Raw genomic sequence first — 20,708 nt, 5'->3', positions numbered from 1 at the left:
CTTTTCTATGTGTCTTTATGACTAAATTTTGGTATATTGTGTATGTCCAGGAATCTGTTCATTTTTTTCCTCTAGGTTTTCCAATTTATTAGCCATCACAACAGATGCCCACATCCTATATTGCAGTGCTAATCTGAGTTTTGGGTATTCCACTTCCAAATCTGTTTCATGTTAATATCCCCAGGAAGCAATGGATGATGGCTCAAATTCTTTGATTCCTGTCATCTAATTTGGAGAACTGTAACCTAAATGGGGACTTGAGAACCTGGTCTTGCATAGTTGTTGTAGCCATGTAGAAAGTGAACCAGCAGATGGGAGATCTCTATGTTTCTCTTTCCCTCTTTCTTTGTCTCTGCCTTTTTTATCATATTAACATATTTAATTATTTATTTGAAAGAGTTACAGAGAGAGGGAGAGACAGAAATCTTCCATCACCTGATTCATTTTTGAGATGACTTCAATAGCCAGAGTGTGGCCAGGTTGAAGCCAGGAGCTTCTCCTCCAATGTGTGTGGCAGCAGCCCGGCACTTAGCCCATCTTCCACTGTTTTTTCAGTCCATTGGCAGGGAGCTGGATCAGAATTGGAATAGCTGATACTTGAACTGGTGCACATACAGGATTGCCAGTGTAACATATAGCAGCTTTGTCCACTGCACTACACCACCAGCTCCTCTTTCTGCCTTTTGAATAAATAAATCTTTTGAAAAAGAACTTCGGGTAGTAAAAGTCATCATGACTGAGCAATGGCAAATTGATTGAAGTGATCTACTTTTTTAAAGATGTATTTATATATTTGAAAGGCAGCACTACAAAGAGAGAGTGGGAGAGATTGATTTTCCTCTTCAAATGACTGCAATGACTGTGGCTAGGCCAGACTGATGTCAGGAGCCAGGGGCTTCTTTCAGTTTCTTACATGGGTACAGGAGCCCCAATATTTGAGTCATCCTGTGCTGCTTTTCCAGACACATTAGCAGGGAACTGGATCAGTTTGGAGCATTAATGTCTATGATACTCTCCTTGCAGTTAAAGAATTTGGAATCCATTTTGATTATGGGTGGGCCAAGTACAACAGCTTCCAATCGTCCAAGGTTTGGACTAGATAGGTTCTGAGAAATTTTGTTAAAATAGTTATTAATCATAACTCTCAGCTTAAGCTTTTCTTACCAAATTTTCATGTTTGCTGATGTTAACATCTATGGGAAAATTGGGTCTCTGGATTGCAACCAATGAAAGCATCCAGACTAACAGTAAATAAGGTCAATAGTCAGCAGAATGGTGTCCAGCTGAACTTAAATAGCTTTTCTTGTTTGGTAGAGGGGTAACCTCCTGCATTATACTGACATACTGACATAGACAGTAGATATTGGAGCCTGTCCCTTGTGCCAAATGGAGAATGCCACGTTTTGGTTCATTATATATATATATATATATATATATATATATACACATAGACATATATACATATACACACACATATATATATACACACACATACATACACACAGATTTTATTTATTTATTTGACAGGTGTAGTTACAGATAGTGAGAGAAAGAGACAGAGAGAAAGGTCTTCCATATGCTCGTTTACTCCCCTAATGACTGCAATGGCTAGAGTTGGGCCAATCCAAGCTAGGAGCTTCCAGGTCTCCCACATTTTTGCAGGGACCGAAGCACTTGGACCATTTTCTACTGCTTTCCCAGGCTATTGCAGAGAGCTGCATGGGAAGAGGAGAAATGGGGACTAGAACTGGTGCACATATTGGGTGCTGGCACTGCAGGTAAAGGATTACACCACTGCACCACAGTGCTGGCCACAGTCTATCCTTAATTAAGGACACCTCAGTAACCATGCTCAGGTTTTACTGTCCTATATTCATGGCCAAAGTCCTAGCAGACAACATAGTTTGGAGAATCGTAAGCACAAGTTGTGTAGGAGACTTCATTTCTCATACAGCACAGTTAATAACAAGGTTCCAAGAGGGGAAATTACTTGCATCATAGTCTTTGACAACTAATGGACATCACAGGTGATCTAGAGAATTTAGGTTTGTGAACCCCTAGAGTGAAAAAGTCACTGAGAACACAAGGACAGTGCCTAGAGTTTATTTTGATGGATTTTAGCCCCTTTCATTGGAGGGAGGCCCAAAGAAGCTGGACTGATTTGTATACCTCAGAAGTGTCTTTTCAAGGTGAAGGCAAACTGAGACTGAGGGGCTTTTGGAAAAACTTTGAACAAAACACATTTGCCATACTTGGTTAAGACACAGCATTTATCTATTGAGATGCATCAGATGTGTTAACATTAGCTATAAGGTACAGTGGACATGGTGGATGGCATATAGCAATATGATTTTAGTAATCTATCATGAGGTGCTATTTTTTACTGGATTTAGCAGGTATAATTGGGCTACCTAATGGGGTATAGCTTGAATAATCACCTTTCTGTTAAATAAATATGAGGTAGTAAATGTTAGTATAGGAAGACATTGAGTTTTCTTTTATTGGGCCTTCTTGGTTATTTTAATCTGGGATCTGCAAATTCTCATTTTCTCTAGCCAAGTTGTAACTTAAAAACTTTATTTTATTACGCATCATGTTGGACTAACTTTGCCACTTCTGGGATTTTTTTTAGTACATCTGACAACTGGAAATTTAGACAATAGTATAGTACCAAGTAAAGTACTTATTTTTCTTCTGATACATATTTTGGAATTCTTCTAAAATTCCTATTGAGTACTCTTGTTAAATTTAGTTGCACCCCTGGTTAAGACTTATTGGAGCCACTCTACTGATTACATCTATGAAACTTTGTTAATAAATGCATATAGAACCTGGGAAAGTTGATTTATATCTTATGCTGTAGAGACATAAGACAGAACATCTTTTTTATCTTTTTCAATTATATAATTTAAAAATGAATTTTAGATTTTCAATAGGATCAAATTGTGTACTTTTCAGAAATGTATACATGCAGACAACTATAATTTATGCATTTTACATTTTCCTTCTTTAGATTTTTAAAAAGCTTTACTGAGATTGCTGCTGTGATATAGCAGGTCAAGCCCAGCTCTGGCCATTGTGGCCAGTTGGGAGTGAACCAGTGGGTGTAAGGCATCTCTGTCAATGCTTCTCCCTATCTATAACTCTTACTCTCAGATAAATAAAGAAATCCTGTAAATATTTAAAAATAAAAAATAAGGAAGACTGACCTCCCTCGAGTTGCAGAATAAAGTCACTGAAAGGTAATTACCAGCTCAGAGATGATACAGGAATTTGAACAGCACAATTCAGACATTATATCTAGTAAAAACTGACCAATAGCTGTGGGCCAAAAGTCAGTGCCCAATGACACTACCACTCAAATCATAATTTCATGTCCATTCTCACTTATACAGGAAAAGGAGTAAAAGCAGGAAGTCCATGGCATCCCTTTATCTGTCTCTGGGCCTAATTTGTGGGAGAAACCACAAATTAAGTTCAGATCTCAAAAAAATAAAGTTTTGTTAAATACTTAACTAAATGGAGTGATTCATAGATGAATTTCAAGAACTTTTGGGTAAAGAATTACCAGGTAGTGCAATTTCAATTATTCATGAACATTTTAGAAGGCACTCACCCCAATTTCCAGCCATTTTAATACACTGAATAGATTCAAATAATTTTCCTCACTGCAAAATATGATGCATTGATGGGTGAAAAAATGTTTTAGTAGGTAAGATCAAGCATCATTTTAAAAGATTAAAAATGGGTTGTTGAGGAACATTAGTTTCTTCGAATATTTTAAGTTAAAAAAATTCTTGGGAGTCTTTTCCTGAGTATCTGTAAGAAGTATATATTTAGGGGGCTGGTGCTTTGGTGCAGCAGGTAAAAGCCCTGGCCTGCAGTGCTGGCATCCCATATCAGCCCTGATTCCAATCCCAGCTGCTCCACTTCTGAACCAGCTCTCTGGTATGGCCTGGGAAAGCAGTGGAAGATGGCTCATGTCCATGGGCCCCTGCAGCTGCACAGGAGACCAAGTAGAAGTTTCCATTCCTGGCTTTGGATAGCTCAGCTCTGGTTGTTGCAGCCATTTGGGGGGTGAATTAGCAGGTGGAAGACCTCTCTCTCTTGCTCTACCTCTCTCTGTATCTCTGTCTTTCAAATAGATAAAATAAGTCATAAAAAATATGTGAGGTTTTTAGAACCATATTTTAATTATGAGATTTAAAAATAACAATAAATTTAATGACAATTGCCAAGAATTCTTTCCATATTTGAATTTCTCCACTTATACTATGTTTCTTTCAGATGTAAATATGTCAAACCAAGAATTACTGAGGAATTGGATAATTATGTGGGTATCTCATGTGGTCAGGAAAGTTCTGATATATCCCCTCTGTGTCCCAGGAGGCTGATTTTCCAGCTGATATATGGATCATCTTCATTTCTTCCTAATGCAGGCATGCATTGGTATCTGGGAATCTAGCGTCATCTGCCCATGATGTCAGCAGGTCAGGACCATGGGAAATCTCCTCTGGCCTCCTTCTCAGCATGTGCCATTCCAACCACTCCCACCATCTTCACAGAATTCCTGACCCCTGGGGCTTTCCTCATATGCTCAAGAGCTGTGTGGTTGGTTTCTGTGTCTGTGGGTGTTAGTGTGAGGGTGAAAGGAACCTTGGAGAGCAGGACAGGTGTCTGTCTCTTGGTGGCATAGGTGACAGCCATAGATCTGAGGTGTTAAGTCAGGTATTCAGGTGCACCCTGTAGATCTTGGCTGGTCGAGGAAGAGACACCAGTGGCACAGCCTCAGTTCTGGAGCTGGAGAAAGGGTGAATTTTTATTAACATATTTTAGAAAGTTGAAATTTTAAGGAATTTTTTGTCAGAAAATGCTGCACTGAAAGAAGACTGGAGAAAAGGTGAATAAGGTTGAGATTTTAAGGATTTTTTTGGTCAGAAATTGGTGCACTGAAAGAAGACCAATGCGTCTCCAGGTGTACAGAGTACAGTTCTAAAAATTCTGTAGGAAGTCTGTCTCATCCAAGACGGCAATGGGATGGAGCTGGGGGTTCAGGCCATTTGGGATGAAATGTGTGTGGGTGAATGTCTATTGCACCTCTGTCACTATTTACCTATCTGTAAGATTAGTGCTACTAGTGAAATGTCCCTGCATTCCCTGAGAAATCCTCGTGAGGTGTGTGCAGGCTGACTTACACTATGTGGCAATTGCAATTTTGGGGTTTCATGGTATATCATCTTCTAGTAAAATTTCTGTTTTCCTGCATTGTGTAGCCTGCCTTGCACTACTCTTTCAAGGTTACAGAACTTTATACAAGACCTAGTTTGCAAAAATGTGGAAGTTTGGATACTCTGTGACAATCCCGTTTGCAGAGAGAGAGATGTCTTCCATTTGCTGATTTACTCTCCAACTGGCCACAATGGCCAGAGCTGCACCAATCCAAAGCCAGGATCCAAGAGCTTCTTCCAGGTTTCCCAAGCAGGTGCAGAGGCCAAAGGACTTGGGCCAACTTTTACTGTTTACACAGGCCATAGCAGAGAACTGGAACTGAAGTAGAACAGCTGGGATTTGAACTTGCACCCATATGGGATACAGGCAGCTGCTTTACCTTTTAAGCCACAGTGCCAGTCCCCAAAATAACTTTCATTAGTGTAAATTTTACTGAACATAGTTTATTTGAACAATAACTAAGTTTTATTGTTTTTTGTTGTTACATTGTCATTTAATAAAATTTTGGCAATGCTTTCATTAAAGCAATGATAACTTCTGGTTAATCTCTGCCACTTAATAGAGGTGGGGGCACTTGCCTATATATTTCCATGTTTAAACATTTATTCCTCCATGGTGAAGTTGACATTTTCTCTATTTATATATTCAAGATTCTTTATTCATTTTACCATTCCTTTTTCTACAGTGCTATGTAGAAGGAAAGATGAGAAATTTTCTTTTAAATCCTTGCATTCACGTTTTCTTCCAGGTATGGTTCAGGGCACCTCCTGATATTTCAAAAAGCAAAGAAAATTAATACATCACCTGCAAATTGTGTGCTTTTTAAAACATATTTATTTTATACATTTGAAAGACAGAGTCACAGAGAGTGATAGAGAAAGAGAGCAAGAGAGAGACAGAGAGAATCTTTTATCTGCTGGTTCATTCCCCAAAAGGCCACAATGGTCAGAGCTGAGACAATCTAAACCCAAGAGGCAGGAGATTCTTCTGTGTTTCCCACATAGTTGCAGGGGTCCATGCACTTGAGTCATCCTCCAGTACTTTCCAAGTCATATTAGCAGGAGCTGTATCTGAAGTAGAGAAGCTGGGACTCAAACTGGCACTCACATGGGATGCTGGCTCTGCGGGCTGGGGCTTTAACCCACTGGGCGATCACACTGGCCCCTGTAAGTGGTTTTTTTATTCCCCAACTTGCTGTCAGTTTTCTTTTTAGATTAATAATAATTTATTAATGGAAATGGATAAAGGAAGATGAATTTTATTCTCAGGGAATATATAAAAACAAGATGAATGGTGAATATGTCATGGCTATGAAGCATTGCAGTTATCCAAGATAAGGCAGTTTTGTCGCTCACCTTTCTGTTGCCATAGCAAAATATATATTTGTTATATGATTTCAGTTGAAGCTTCAAGGACAATATTCTAAATTTTGGGGTCATGATGTCCAATAGAGTCTTTAGTGTTATACAGATGATGTAGTGGGCAGTGTTTTAGTGCCACCCTGGAAGTAAACACTTAACATTCTGCAAGGGAAAGAGTTACCTAGGGCTAAAACACAAATCAGTTGCATTTATTTTTAATTGTTAGAGCAATGCAGTCCTTAATAGTTTGAGGAGATGAACTTGATCCTGAGCTAGGACGATGTCGGGAAAATAATCTACTGTAGGTTCTTTTATGTTTTAAGATTTTTTTAAAAGATTTATTTTTTATTTATTTGAAAATCAGAGTTACACAGAGAGAGGAGAGGCAGAGAGAAAGAGGGAGAAGAGAGATCTTTCATTCAACAGTTCACTCTCCAATTGGTTGCAATGGCTGGGCTGCACTGATCTAAAGCCAGGAGCCAGGAGCTTCTTCTGGGTCTCCCACATGGGTTCAAGGGCCCAAGGATTTGGGCCTTCTTCTACTGCTTTCCCAGGTCATAGCAGAGAGCTGGATCAGAAGTAGAGCAGCTGGGTCTCAAAACGGTGCTCATATGGGATGCCGGTTTTTTAAGCCAGAGCATTAACCTACTGTGCCACAGTGCCAGCCCCAAGATTTATTTATTAACTTATTTGAAAGGCAGAGTAATAGAGATAGGGAGATATGGGTAGTGAGAAAGAGATATCTTCCATCTACTGGTTCATTCAACAAATGGACACAATGGTTGGCCAGGCCAAAGCCAGGAGTCTGGAACTCTATCTGGGTCTCCCATAACCATGGAAGTGGCCCAAATACTCAGGCCATCTTTCACTGCTCTTTCAGGCACTTTAGCAGGGAACTCAATTGGAAGTGGAGCACCAAGGACTCAAATTGTTTGTTCACATGGGATGCCTGAATTGCAGGTGGAGACTTACCTGCTGCACCACAATGCTGGTGCCTACTGCAGGTTCTCAAACAAATCTCTCTGTATTCCCCTCAGTCACAAATGCAGATTATACTGCAGAATTTCTCAGGTTCTGTCCTTGGGTAAATAACTCCACTGCTTTTACTTTAATTTGTTATAATGTTATTTCAGTTCTTTAAATGTTTATGAGTAGAATAATTATAGAAAAAGCCAAAGCTGCTTTCTATTCTTTCTTGAATCTCCTCCCTTATTTTCAAATATTTATGAGCTTGGTAGAGAAAGAAGTTGATGGTGTGAGAGAAAGCTAGAGAGCTCCCATGTACTTCTTCACTGCCTAAATAATCATATCAAGCAAGGATGGGGCCAACTGAAGCCAAGAGTCAGGAATGGAATCTAGGCCTCCTTCTTGGTTGGCATCACCATTGCTTCCCCTGTTCTGCATTAGCCGGGAGCTGGAAACCAGAGCTGGCACTGAAATCCAACTTTGGAAATTTGATGTAGAGAGAATATCTGAGCTGGCATCATAAACACTAAGTTAAAGTCCTACTGTCTCTTTTAAAATATTTTTTTCTCTGCCATAATTGCATTGACTGTGTATAGTATTTTCCTGGAAATTCTTCACTGTTCAATCCCTTCATAACTTCCCTGATGGTTTCTTGTCTTTTTCCCTGAATACTTCTACATTCTTCTGAACATTGCTCATTCCAGAGTGACTTTTGTCCCCCTTTCAGCCTACTGTGCAAATACCCTTGACATAGTCTGGCCTTTGTGAACAGAAATTCCTGTTTCCCTCCAGCTTGGGCATTTTTCACAGCCTTTATACCATAGGTTTGATCCCCTGCTGAATGCTTCTGTGAGGCTGTCCAAATGCTCAACCAATCTAAAATGAAATGGCATTCTTGCTTCTTCTTCCTCCATACCCATGTAGAAGATATACAACTGCCATTGATTGTTATGTGACAGAGTTGACATGTTGACCAGGAGTGTTTTATCACAGGTGATGATAGCATTTGAAGACCTGGCTGTGTACTTTACCTGGGAGGAATGGCAGAACATGAACCAAGCTCAGAAAATCCTGTACAGGGATGTGATGCTGGAGACCTACAGCAGCCTGTTCTCCCTGGGTAAGTGTCACACTTCACATGCCCAATGGTAACATTTTCTCGCTATTTGACAAAGAAGTGAGCACTATTCATAAAGTTTAATGAGGGACAGGTATAGAATTTGAGTCCATGAAGAATCTGAATATCTACCACCTGGGAAGGATTTCAAATTGGAACATTTGTTGCATAGCTTCTGGACCAAGCTGTACTTCTTTAATTAACCCAAGATAGTGATTTCACAAAGTCTACATTGTTTCCATTAATAGGGCACTGCATGACCAAACCTGACTTGATCTTCAAGTTGGAGCAAGGAGCAGAGCCCTGGATGGGGGAAGAATGCCTACATCAGAGCCTTCCAGGTCAGTCTGCACATAACGGGCAGGGAGGCCAAAGTAGAAGCAGTGCAGCAGATATTGACTGGTGTTCTTTCCATGATTTTTTCCCAAGTCTTACTCCTGAAGACAGCTGGTCTTGTGATTCAGACACAGACATTCTACAGTATCTATGGAGATCAGTATCTCTGGTAAAGGCAAAGGAAATGAAGTTTTATGTGAAAATCAACAACTGATGAAAAACCTCCAGAAACTCAAATTATCACAGAGGGGTGTTTATAGAAAGAAACAAGAGGAGGTAACCAGGGCTGACGTCTGCACAATGAGTTAGAAATCAATTTTCAATAATTGAGCAGACTCTGGATTGCAGAAACAAATTATTTAAACTGGTGGGAATGTATAGCCAAGGTGGTATATTGGGACTTTCTGTAACTGTTGCAGTTCAAAGAAGCTGAGGATGTCAGGTTTCCTTAGAAATATGGGGAAACTGTAAGAGTGCAGATAAAACAGAGAATTTCATTAGAAAAATTTCACAAATGCTGTTTCCCTGGGAAGACAGAACATGAGACAACCACATATTCAAATCTTGTCCCATGAATGTGATCCTTCTTAGAGTATAGACACATTTCACTCTTTACCTTCAAGGAAATGATCTAGTAAAACTCCCATATTTATGGTTGAAATATCACAGAAGTATAAAACCCACAATTTTTCTAAAATTGAAAAAGGGGCTTGCACTGTGGCTCACTTGGTTAATCCTCCCCCTGCAGTGCCGGCATCCCATATGGGCCCTGGGTTCTAGTCCCAGTTGCTCCTCTTCCAGTCCAGCTTTCTGCTGTGGCCCAGGAGGGCAGTGGAGGATGGCCCAAATGCTTGGGCCCCTGCACCTACAAAGGAGATAAGGAGGAAGCAACTGGCTCCTGGCTTTGGATTGGCATAGTTCCAACCGTATTTGCCATTTGAGGGGTGAGCCAATGGAAGGAAGATCTTTGTCTCTGTCTCTGTCTAACTCTGACAAATAAATAAATAAATAAAAATACATTAAAAAATGGACAGGGAAAAATTGGTTTCTAGATTACAGATGAATATATTTATTAAATATTAGTCCATTCTGTGAAGTCTTATTCATTTTTGTGAAAGTAGAAAGAGGGAGAAACAGTGAGAAATATATTTTCTATTTAACTCCCCAAATACTAGCAACAGTTATGACTAATCTGAAGCCAGAAGCCTGGAATTTCACCTACTCATCTCTATCACAGGGTCCCAAGCACATGAACCATTATCTGCTGCTTCCCAGTATATATTATCCCAGAGCTGTATTGGAAGCAGAGTAGCCTCGGCTTAAACTGGCACTGTTTTGAGATACAGGCATCTCAAGCAGTGACTTAAGAGATCTTACCACAAAAACCACTCAATCATACTTGAAAAAAATTCTGGTAGTAAACAGGATCATGGATGAACATTGGAAAATCTATGGATACAATTTAATATATTAATGTATTATGGAGAAAACCTGTATATTCATAAATATGTATCTTCTAATCATTTTGTTAAAATTTTATGATGGAATGAGCATATGAGCCTGAGCCATTCTCCCTCATTGCTCAAAGGATATAAACTTTGGAATGTATTCCTTGCCCTTGAAACTCAGTTGGGTCTCACAGCCTATTGCCTTCATACCCCACCCTGCATTATTTTCCAGGTTCCCAAGGCCCCCCACCCAGTTCCTGGAATTCCCCTCCACTGCTGGCCCCTACCCCCATGCCCAGCCTTAGCCCTCCTTATAAAGGTCTAGCCCCTGGGAGTTGGGGCCTTCTGCCACCTGCTCCATCTTGTACACACAGCCAGTTAGTCACCCACCTCTGTGGATTAATTTTCTCTGAATAAATTCCGTCTGGCTGTAAATTGATACACTGTCTCCTCTATTCTACAACTCTTTTCCTAACTTTTTGGTGCCCTATGTGAGGAGGCACCAATGCAGAACTTTTCCTAACATCTTATCCCTCTTAAATACAAGTAACTTCATTCCTTTTACATGAGTATGCTAGGAGAAGCAATTATATTTGATTTAGTGACATTTTTTTTTCTCACTTCAGTTGCCATGAAACTGGATGAACTGATTAAGACCAACCAGAAAAGTCTGGAGAAAAATCTGAATCAGAATGTTATGAAAAATAATAACACATTAACTCCCAAGAGAGTTGAATTCAGAAAAACACTTAATTTAAGTATAAGCCATATTCCAAAACTGAGTATCAAAAAGAGAAACTATTCAGGAATAAAATCTGAAGAATGCAGTGTATGTCAGAATGTGTATCCCCATTGTGGGCCTGATCAGCTACAAGCTGGAGAGAAATTTGATGCTACTAAGGCACCTGGGAACACTCTCCAGTTCTGTGAGCCTCTTAATGAACAGCACAAAATTCAGACCATGGAGCAGGCACTTGAACAAATTGGACAAGGGAAAGTCTTCAAAAGGAAGAATATATTCTATGGATCTGAGAAGCTTTTTATGGTAGAAACCTGCAATAAGCCAACTGCTACTATTGGCAAGACAACTGAAATACTACAAGATTTCCATAAAAAGTCTAACCTCAGTATACATCAACAAAGTCCCAAAAGAGAGAATGTTTATAAGTATATTGGGCCTGTGGAACCTGTCATTTACCAATCATATGTTAGAATGAATCATAGACCAAATATAGAGAAGGAATCCTATGCATGTAAAACTTGTGGGAAGTCATTCACTAATAAATTCTGCCATCCCCTCCATCACAGCACTCATATAGTGGAAAACCCTCATGTGTGTAATGATTGTGGAGAAACCACTCACCAGAAGTCAGGTGTCATTAGACATCAGAGAATTCACACAGGGTTGAAATCTTATAAATGTAATGACTGTGGGAAGTTCTTTGGCCATAAGTCACACCTCATAAATCATCAGAGAATTCACACAGGGGAGAAACCTTATGAATGCAATGACTGTGGAAAAGCCTTTGGCCAGAAGTCAATCCTCATAATTCATCAGAGAAGTCACACAGGGGAGAAGCCTTATGAATGCAATGACTGTGGAAAAGCCTTTGGCCGGAAGTCAATCCTCATAATTCATCAGAGAAGTCACACAGGGGAGAGGCCTTATGAGTGCAATGACTGTGGAAAAGCCTTTGGCCAGAAGTCAAACCTCAGAAAGCATCAGAGAAGTCACAGAGGGGATAAGCCTTATGAATGCAATGACTGTGGAAAGGCCTTTGGCCAGAAGTCAAACCTCAGAAAGCATCAGAGAAGTCACACAGGGGATAAGCCTTATGAATGTAATCATTGTGGAAAAGCTTTTGGCCAGAAGTCATACCTCGTAAATCATCAGAGAATTCACACAGGAGAGAAACCTTATGAATGCAGTGACTGTGGGAAAACCTTTGGCCAGAAGTCAAACCTCATAAATCATCAGAGAATTCACACAGGGGAGAAACCTTATGAATGCAATGACTGTGGAAATGCCTTTAGCCAGAAATCAGCACTCACAAATCATCAGAGAAGTCACACAGGGGAGAAACCTTATGAATGCAGTGACTGTGGGAAAATCTTTGGCCAGAAGTCAAACCTCAGAACGCATCAGAGAAGTCACACCATGGAGAAAGCTTATAAATGAAATGACTGTGGAAAAGCCTTTGGTCCCATCCTTGCATACCAAGGATAAATCCCACTTGGTCTGGGTGGATGATCTTTCTGATGCATTGTTAGATTCAGTTGGCCAGAATTTTGTTGCAGATCTTTGCATGTATGTTCACCAGGGAAATTGGTCTATAATTACTTTCTCTGTTGTAGTTTTTTCAGGTTTAGGAATGAAGGTGATGCTGGCTTCATAGAAAGAATTTGGGAGAATCACCTCTCTCTCAATTGTTTTGAATAACTTGAGAAGAATTGCAGTTAGTTCTTCTTTAAATGTCTGTCAGAATTCAGCAGTGAAGCCATCCAGTCCTGGAATTTTCTTTGTGGCGAGGGTCTTTATTACTGATATCATTTCCATCTGGTTGCGGGTGTGTTTAGTTTTCCTATATCTGTGTTGCTCAATTTAGGAAGGTTTTATGGATGTAAGGAAGGTGGAAAGCCTTTTTGCTATAATTCATAACTCATAAGATATCAGAGAATTCACACAGGGAATTTTCTATATGACCTTTTTGTACAAGTTATATCTCATGAAATATTAGAGAATTCACCAAGGGGAGAAATGCATGAATGTAATAAATGTGAATAAGCCTTTGTGGTGCAAATCAGACCTCATCAAACAAAAGAATTCTCATGGGGAGAAATTTTATGAATGTAATGACTCAGAGCCTTTTACCATAATTCAGCCCTCATTGTACATCATCAAATTCATATAGGGAAAAACCCCTTTGAAAGTAAAATCCCTTTAATTACAAGCCATACCTCATAAGACAACAGGGAATTCACATGGGAGAGAAACATAATGGATGTAATGAGTGTTGGAAAGCTCTGCCCAAATCTCTCCTTAGAATGCACAACATATATATCTAATGAATGAAATACATGTGAGAAAGCCATTTCACATAAGTAATGCCTCATAATCCATCATGGAGTTTGAACAAGGGAGAGACCTTAACAATATAATGAAGGTGGAAGAGCTTTTCCCCAAAATTCATGTAAGTATTGTGACAAAACCTTTTGCTGGAAATCACATCCTATCTAACAGACTCATGTAAGTGAGAAAGCTTATAAATATTATTAGTGTGAAAATATTGTCAGAAGTCAATGGTACATCAGAGAATTGACACAGGTGGTTTCTTAGGAGTATAATGATTGTGTAAAAACCTTTTCTTTATTTCAGGCTTGTATAGATATAGAATTCACAAAAGGTAATATTCTTTGCATGCTGTAAATATGATAAAACCTCTAGCCAGAAATTAGAGATCAGCAGACTTCAGAGGATTCATAAGGAACAAAATTCCATGCAATGACTTTGGAAAAAGTATTTCTGCTATAAATCAGTCCTCAATTCCCATGAATAGACTCACAAATGAGAAAATATGCATGCATAGAAAAGTTTTGTTATTTATTTGAAAGAGTTACAGATAGAGGTAGAGACACAGAGAGGTCCTCCATTAGCTGGTTCACTCTACAGATGACTACAAAGGCCGGAGCTGTTCCATTCTGAAGCCTGGAGACAGGAGCTTCCTCCGGGTCTCCCACATGGGTGCATGGGCCCAAGGACTTGGGCCATCTTCTTCTGCTATCCCAGGACATAGCAGAGAGCTGGATTGGAAGAAGAGCAGCTGGAACTAGAACTGGCACCCAAATGGGATGCTGGCCCTTCAGGCCAGGGCTTTAACCCACTGCACCACAGCGCTGGCCCAAATTTTTATCTTTTTTAAGGAGTGACCATGCTGTTCTCCATAACAACTGTACTAATTTGTGTTTTCACCGACCATATATGAAGGTTTTCTTTTCCCATATGCTCTCTAGCATTTGTTATTTTTTATCATTTTGGCATAAAGATGATATAATATTGTTCATGTTTTTGTGTATTTTGAAATCAGTTATTTTGTTTATTAAATATTTGTCTATTTGAAAGGTGGATTTAGAGAGAGAGAGGGATAGACAGAGATAGCTTTCATCTGCTGGCTCACACCCCAGAGAGTTTCAATAGTTGAGCCTGGGGCATGCTGAAGTCAAGAGCTTCATCCAAGTCTCCCACGTGAGTGGCAGGGACCCAAGTCCTTCGTCCATCTTCTGCTGGTTTCCCAGGTGCTTTAGCAGTGAGCTAAATTGGAAGTGGAGAATCCTAAACTCAAAGTGAAACTCACATGATATGCTGGCCTCACAGATTGCAGCTTACCCCACTTAGCCACAATGTCAGCCTCTCTATCAATTTAATTCCTCAAAAATAGGTCAGTAATGTTGGCATCTATCTCATTTTGTTTTCTCTCTGTTATTATTCAACTTATTGATGTCTTATTTTTGTTCCCATTATTGCTCTCAATTGCTCTACCCATGGTCAGTAGCAGCTGCTGTGTTGCTTAAACGCAGTGTATGCTTTAGATTCCTCATTTACTGAGTGCATGTCATTCTCATAGCACTTCCCTGAAGTTCTACTATGTCCCAAATCCTCTTCTAGGCACAGAATTCAGACCACTTTTCTGTTAGGCCTAGATCTTGCCTTTAACATACTACTTGGAATTCAGTAGCTCATGAAATCTGCAGACTGCATAAATGAATGAATATTTTGAGGGCTGTGATTTTGTGGGGGAACTTCATAAGAGACCGAAGGAATAAAATAAATCAAAAGTATCCATAGTATATAAAATGTATACTATTTAACAAGTCACAGAGAAGAGGAAGAAGAAGGAAAGTAGTGAGACTAGAAAGTTTGTGGCAAGACTAACAGGCACTGGTTGAGAACTTAATAAGCCCATTAGGAAAGCAGTAAGGTTTCTTTATCTCCCTGTAGACTCTGCTCCCCAGAGGTGAACAGGGTCCTCTAAACCCACTTGCTGCACACACAAAAACCTGAGCGTTGTATTCTCCCACAGATGTTGGAGACTGATATTGTGTTCTGATTTATATTTACATAATGGCCAGTGACATTGGGCATAGTCACATGTTTTGGCCATTTACATTTCTTCTGAGAAATGACTATTCAGATCCTTGCCTGTTTCTTCACTGTAGTTTTTGCAGTTTTTCCTATATATATATATATAAGTTCTGGAAATCTGTAAACATTCAGAGTTTTAATTTTTCCTGCCATTCTGTTCATTGTATCTACACTCTGATGTTTACTTTGTTTTGTAGAAGTATCTTAGTTTGATATACTCAAATGTCTGTTTTTATTTTTGTTACTATTGCTATTGGAATCTTACCCAAAACTATTGTCTGTTGACAATATTTAGAGTTTCCCTATGTTTACTTAGGTTTTGGTCTTATGATTAGATTTTTAGTTCACTGTGAGTTCACTTTCACATAGTGTAAGAGATGTTGGAGTCTATTTTCAGGCTTCTACATATGGGTAATCAGGTTCCTCTGCACCACTTGTGAAAGAGATTCTTCTTTCTCCAGTTCATTTTAGTTCCTTTGTTAAATATGAGTTGCCGGTAGAAATTTGGGTTTATTTCTGTGCTACCTATTCTTTTCCATTGAACTATGTGTCTGTTATTATGTCAGTGCTAACACTTCTTCTTTTTGTTTTTTACAGTTTATTTATTTATTTGAAAGGCAGAGTTACAGAGAGGTAGAGGCAGAGAGAGAGAGGTCTTCCACCCACTGGTTTACTCCCCAAATGGCCACAATGGCCGGAGCTGTGTTGATCTGAATCCAAGTGTTAGGAGCTTCTTCCAGGTCTCTATGCAGGTTCAGGGGCCCAAAGACTTTGGCCATTTTCTACTTTTTTCTCAGGCTATAACAGAGAGGGGTATAAGAAGTGGAGCAGCTAGAAAACATACTGGCATCCACATGAGATGGTGGCACTGCAGACGGTGACTTTACCTGCTTTGTCATAGTGCTGACCCCTGTAATATGTCTTAAAATATGGTATGATGTCTCCAGCTTTTTTTGTTTTATAATATTGCTTTAGATGTTAAGCATCTCTCATGTTTCTATATGAATTTTAGCATCATTTTTTCTAGCTCTGAGAAGAATATCGTTGGTATGTTGATTGGGATTGCATTGAATCTGTAAATTGCTTTTGGTAGTATGGACATTTTGATATTATTCTTCCCATTCACAAACATAAGTTTTCTGTGAGACTGTCAAAAAGCCTTGACAAAAATTGGACTTTATTACACAAAAATTGATCACTTTTTGGGATCATTTAAATCCATATTTTTGCACTAATATTTGATAAATAATGAAAGACTCTGAGCATTTTAGTAGGAGAAATTAAAAATATTTATTTTACCAATTTCTTCAAATATTGTTTAGATTTGATATTCAAATATTGTTTAGAGCCATTGTAGTCCCTCTAAATTAGGATCATTTTGCTTTTTGCCTGTTAAACTAGTCCCTTGATTCAACAACCCTTTTTAATGTAATGTATACTTAAAATGTCATTTCATAAGCTAAAAAAATGACAAAGAAGGAAAAAGAAGGGAGGGAGGTTGAGTATATAATTATGTTCTTTGATTTGTTTCTATAAACCATATTGAATCTTTTAAAAGCTAATTAAATTAAAACTCTAAATTGGACCATTATGGCCAATATTTAAAACAAGTGATTAAAACCTGTAGATTTCTTCAATTTTGATTATTTCTTATTTAGAATATCTAAAAGAGATCCGGTTTCTCACTTTAAAGTATACCAATGTACTAGAATTCAGTATTAAATGACTTTGTTTAAAAGTGTTATTTAATCTATTGCTTTAAGTGGTAATACTATGGCCATTGAAAAACAAAATCCTTATCATTTTTCATAAAACAGAAAGGGCCTTTAAAACATCATCATTAAAAATATTAAGAGACCTAAAGTATAGCATTCTTAAAACCCAAATGATACCACTCAAGATTTTCAAACATGCAGGGATAGTTCATGTCAAGTAACTAAATAATTGTTAAGTGTATATATGTAATAGCTTCTATAAATTCTTTTGGCAAGGGCTGGTACTGTGGCATAGTGGGTGAGGCTGCCAGCTGCAGTGCTGGTATTCCATAGGGGCATCAGTTCAAGACCTGACTGCTCCACTTCCTATCCAACTCTCTGCTATGGCCTGGGAAAGCACTATAAAATGGTCCAAGTCCTTGGGCCCCTGCACCTGCATAGGAGACCAGGAAGAGGCTCCTGACTCCTGGCTTCTGGTTGGCACAGCTCCAGCCATGGAGGCCAACTGTGGAGTGAACCAGTGAATAGAAGACCACTCTCTCTGCCTCTCCTTCTCTCTGTAATTCTGACTTTCAAATAATATAAATAAATCTTTAAAAAATTCTTTTGGCAAATAGATGAAGCTATTATACATTTCAAATAGCAAACATACTAGAAAAATATATTGAATAACATTTAAGCAACTCATAAGTATACACAGAAATTTCTCACGATAACAACACAGCAACCACTAAATTTCCAAACTTAATTTTCCACAACTTATAATCTTTAACTCCAGAAGGAGTACTAAATTCACAGAACAGTAGCCTATGTATCAGGATACCTAATTCTAATACAGAATTATCCCTGCTACAACTTACCTATGTGACCTTGATCAATTCACTTTGCTTCTCTGGGCCTTGGCATTGAGCATCCTCATGTGATAAAGGAGGTTTGGGTAAGATCAGTTGTACTCAAGATCGACTTCAATGATCACTGTTTCCAAACAGGCACCTTAAGGGAAAGTAAAGCTTTAGATCAAAGCTTACATTTTTAAATATAAATATGTTTTAAACTCTTTCTACAACTAGTACAAAACAACACATTCAAATGTGTACCATGCCACTTTTCAATATTTGGGACAAATTAATACATCATTTTAGAGCGTTGTCTTGAGGCCAGCACTGTGGTGTCGCCAGTAAAGCCACTGTATGCAGTGTGGGCATCCCATATGGAGGCTGGTTCAAGTTCCGGCTGCTCCACTTTCCATCCAGCTCACTGCTATAGCCTGGGAGAGCAGTAGAAGTTGGCCCAAGTCCTTGGGCCCCTGAATCTGCATGGGAGACCCGGAAGAGGTCCTGGCTCCAGGCTTCAGATTGGCATATCTCTGACCTTTTAGGCCATCTGGGGAGTGAACCAGCACATGGAGGACCCCCCCCTCTCTCTCTCTCTTCCTCTTGTTCATTATCTGTGTAACTCTGACTTCCAAATAAATAAATAAATCTTTTAAAAAATCAAAAGAATATTGTCTTGCACACAGTAAACCACTAAGTACAAGACATTGTTAGTAATATTAGATTGAAATATTGAAATAAACTAGGCAATAAGCCTTAAGATGCAAATTAATACCGAGAAATATAATCTCAAATTTCTGTGTTCAACAAGGTAGTCTCTTTTTCACTACTAACTTTATACTGAATAAGATATTTTGATATTTTGTTAAGAATAAATTTATCGGGGGCCAACACCGTGGCTCACTTGGTTAATTCTCCACCTGTGGTGCTGGTATCCCATATGGGCACTGGGTTCTAGTCCTGGTTGCCCTCTTTCTGTCCAGCTCACTGCTATGGCCCAGGAAGGCAGTGGAGGATGGCCCAACTGCTTGGGCCCTGCACCTGCATGGGAGGCCAGGAGAAAGCACCTGACTCCCGGCTTCCGATGGGTGCAACTCCAACTGTGGCGGCCATTTGGGGAGTGAACCAATGGCAGGAAGACCTTTCTGTCTCTCTCACTGTCTATAACTGCCTGTCAAATGAAAAAAATTACTAGTTTTTCATAAAATCTGCAGTTTTGAAAAGGTTCTAAAATCCTTCCAATTCTAAATGTCTATGACTCGTAACTCATTAGCATGTATTGCATTCTTTACATCTAAGTAATCCTAATTCACTTTTAAATGATTAACAGATCTGCTGTTATATATAAATACATGCTTTTCCAAAAATCATACAATAAGCAGGCTACATACCTTACTTCAAGTAAAACTGCCATATCCAGTCCTATAGATTGTAAATAAGACAGTTTCAATTGTTCAGCGTTATCAATTATAAATTCCAATAGCATAGCAATAGTCATAAGAATAAAGGGGCCTATGCTGGGGCGTAGCAAGTAAAGCTGTGGCTTGCAGTGCTGACATCCCACATGGGTGCCAGTTCAATTCCTGGCTACTCAAATTACTATCCAGCAGTAGAAGATGGCCTGGGCCCTTGGGCTCCTGCACCTGTGTAGGAGACCAAAAAGAAGCTGCTGGCTCCTGGCTTTGGATAGGCACACAGCCACTGTGGCCAAATGGGGAGTGAACCAGCAGTTGGAAGATGGCTCTCTCTCTCCTTCTCTCTGTGTGTAACTCTGACTTTCAAGTAAAATAAATCTTTTTTACAAAGGAATAAATGAAAAGGAAGATGAAGATTACAAAATTGTTGAACTTTTATTTAATAAATATAAATTTCCAAAGTACAGCCTTTGGATTACAGTGGCTTCCCCCCCCCCCCATAATTTCCCTCCCACCCATAACCCTCCTATTTCCTGCTCCCTCTCCCATCCCAGAATATTACAAAATTGTATGAAGGACATTTGTATGGTAAACAATTACACTGATTTCTAATGTAATATTTGAATACTTGAAGCAGGAAAGCTAAGTACTTCTTTGCCAAAATAACATGTTTTGTCCAGTGTAAAACCCATTTTCCATCCCAATACACAAAGGGATTTGTGGCAATAAGGAAAAAAGAAGCCCACACATGCAGAAATTTTAAGCAAAACAAAATGGAGAATGTGTATTTAGTTTCATGTAAATCACATGAGAATTAATAGTATTCCACCAATTTCCAACAAATATTTTTATTTTATTTTTATTTTTATTTTTTTATTTTTGACAGGCAGAGTGGACAGTGAGAGAGAGAGACAGAGAGAAAGGTCTTCCTTTTGCCATTGGTTCACCCTCCAATGGCCGCCGCGGTAGCGCGCTGCGGCCGGTGCACCGCGCTGTTCCGATGGCAGGAGCCAGGTGCTTCTCCTGGTCTCCCATGGGGTGCAGGACCCAAGGACTTGGGCCATCCTCCACTGCACTCCCTAGCCACAGCAGAGAGCTGGCCTGGAAGAGGGGCAACCGGGACAGGATCGGTGCCCCGACCGGGACTA

At 39.3% G+C, this 20,708-nt stretch overlaps 1 protein-coding gene across 1 annotated transcript in view; it reads left to right on the top strand.

The window, feature by feature from the left end:
- Positions 1-19,933, top strand: part of LOC133747209 (zinc finger protein 717-like) — a 51,285-nt gene extending 31,352 nt beyond the window's left edge. The window contains exons 5-7 of the mRNA XM_062175474.1: positions 8,550-8,676; positions 8,922-9,014; positions 11,084-19,933. Of these exons, the coding sequence (XP_062031458.1) occupies positions 8,553-8,676; positions 8,922-9,014; positions 11,084-12,636 (1,770 nt within the window). The 5' untranslated portion in view covers positions 8,550-8,552 and the 3' untranslated portion in view covers positions 12,637-19,933. The remainder of the gene's footprint in view (positions 1-8,549; positions 8,677-8,921; positions 9,015-11,083) is intronic.
- Positions 19,934-20,708: the final 775 nt, after the last annotated feature.

The sequence above is a fragment of the Lepus europaeus genome, chromosome 18, assembly GCF_033115175.1.
Source record: "Lepus europaeus isolate LE1 chromosome 18, mLepTim1.pri, whole genome shotgun sequence".
In the NCBI taxonomy this organism is placed as follows: Eukaryota; Metazoa; Chordata; class Mammalia; order Lagomorpha; family Leporidae; genus Lepus; species Lepus europaeus.
The sequence above is the reverse complement of the archived record's forward strand: the minus strand, read 5'-3'. Positions and strand labels throughout refer to the sequence as shown.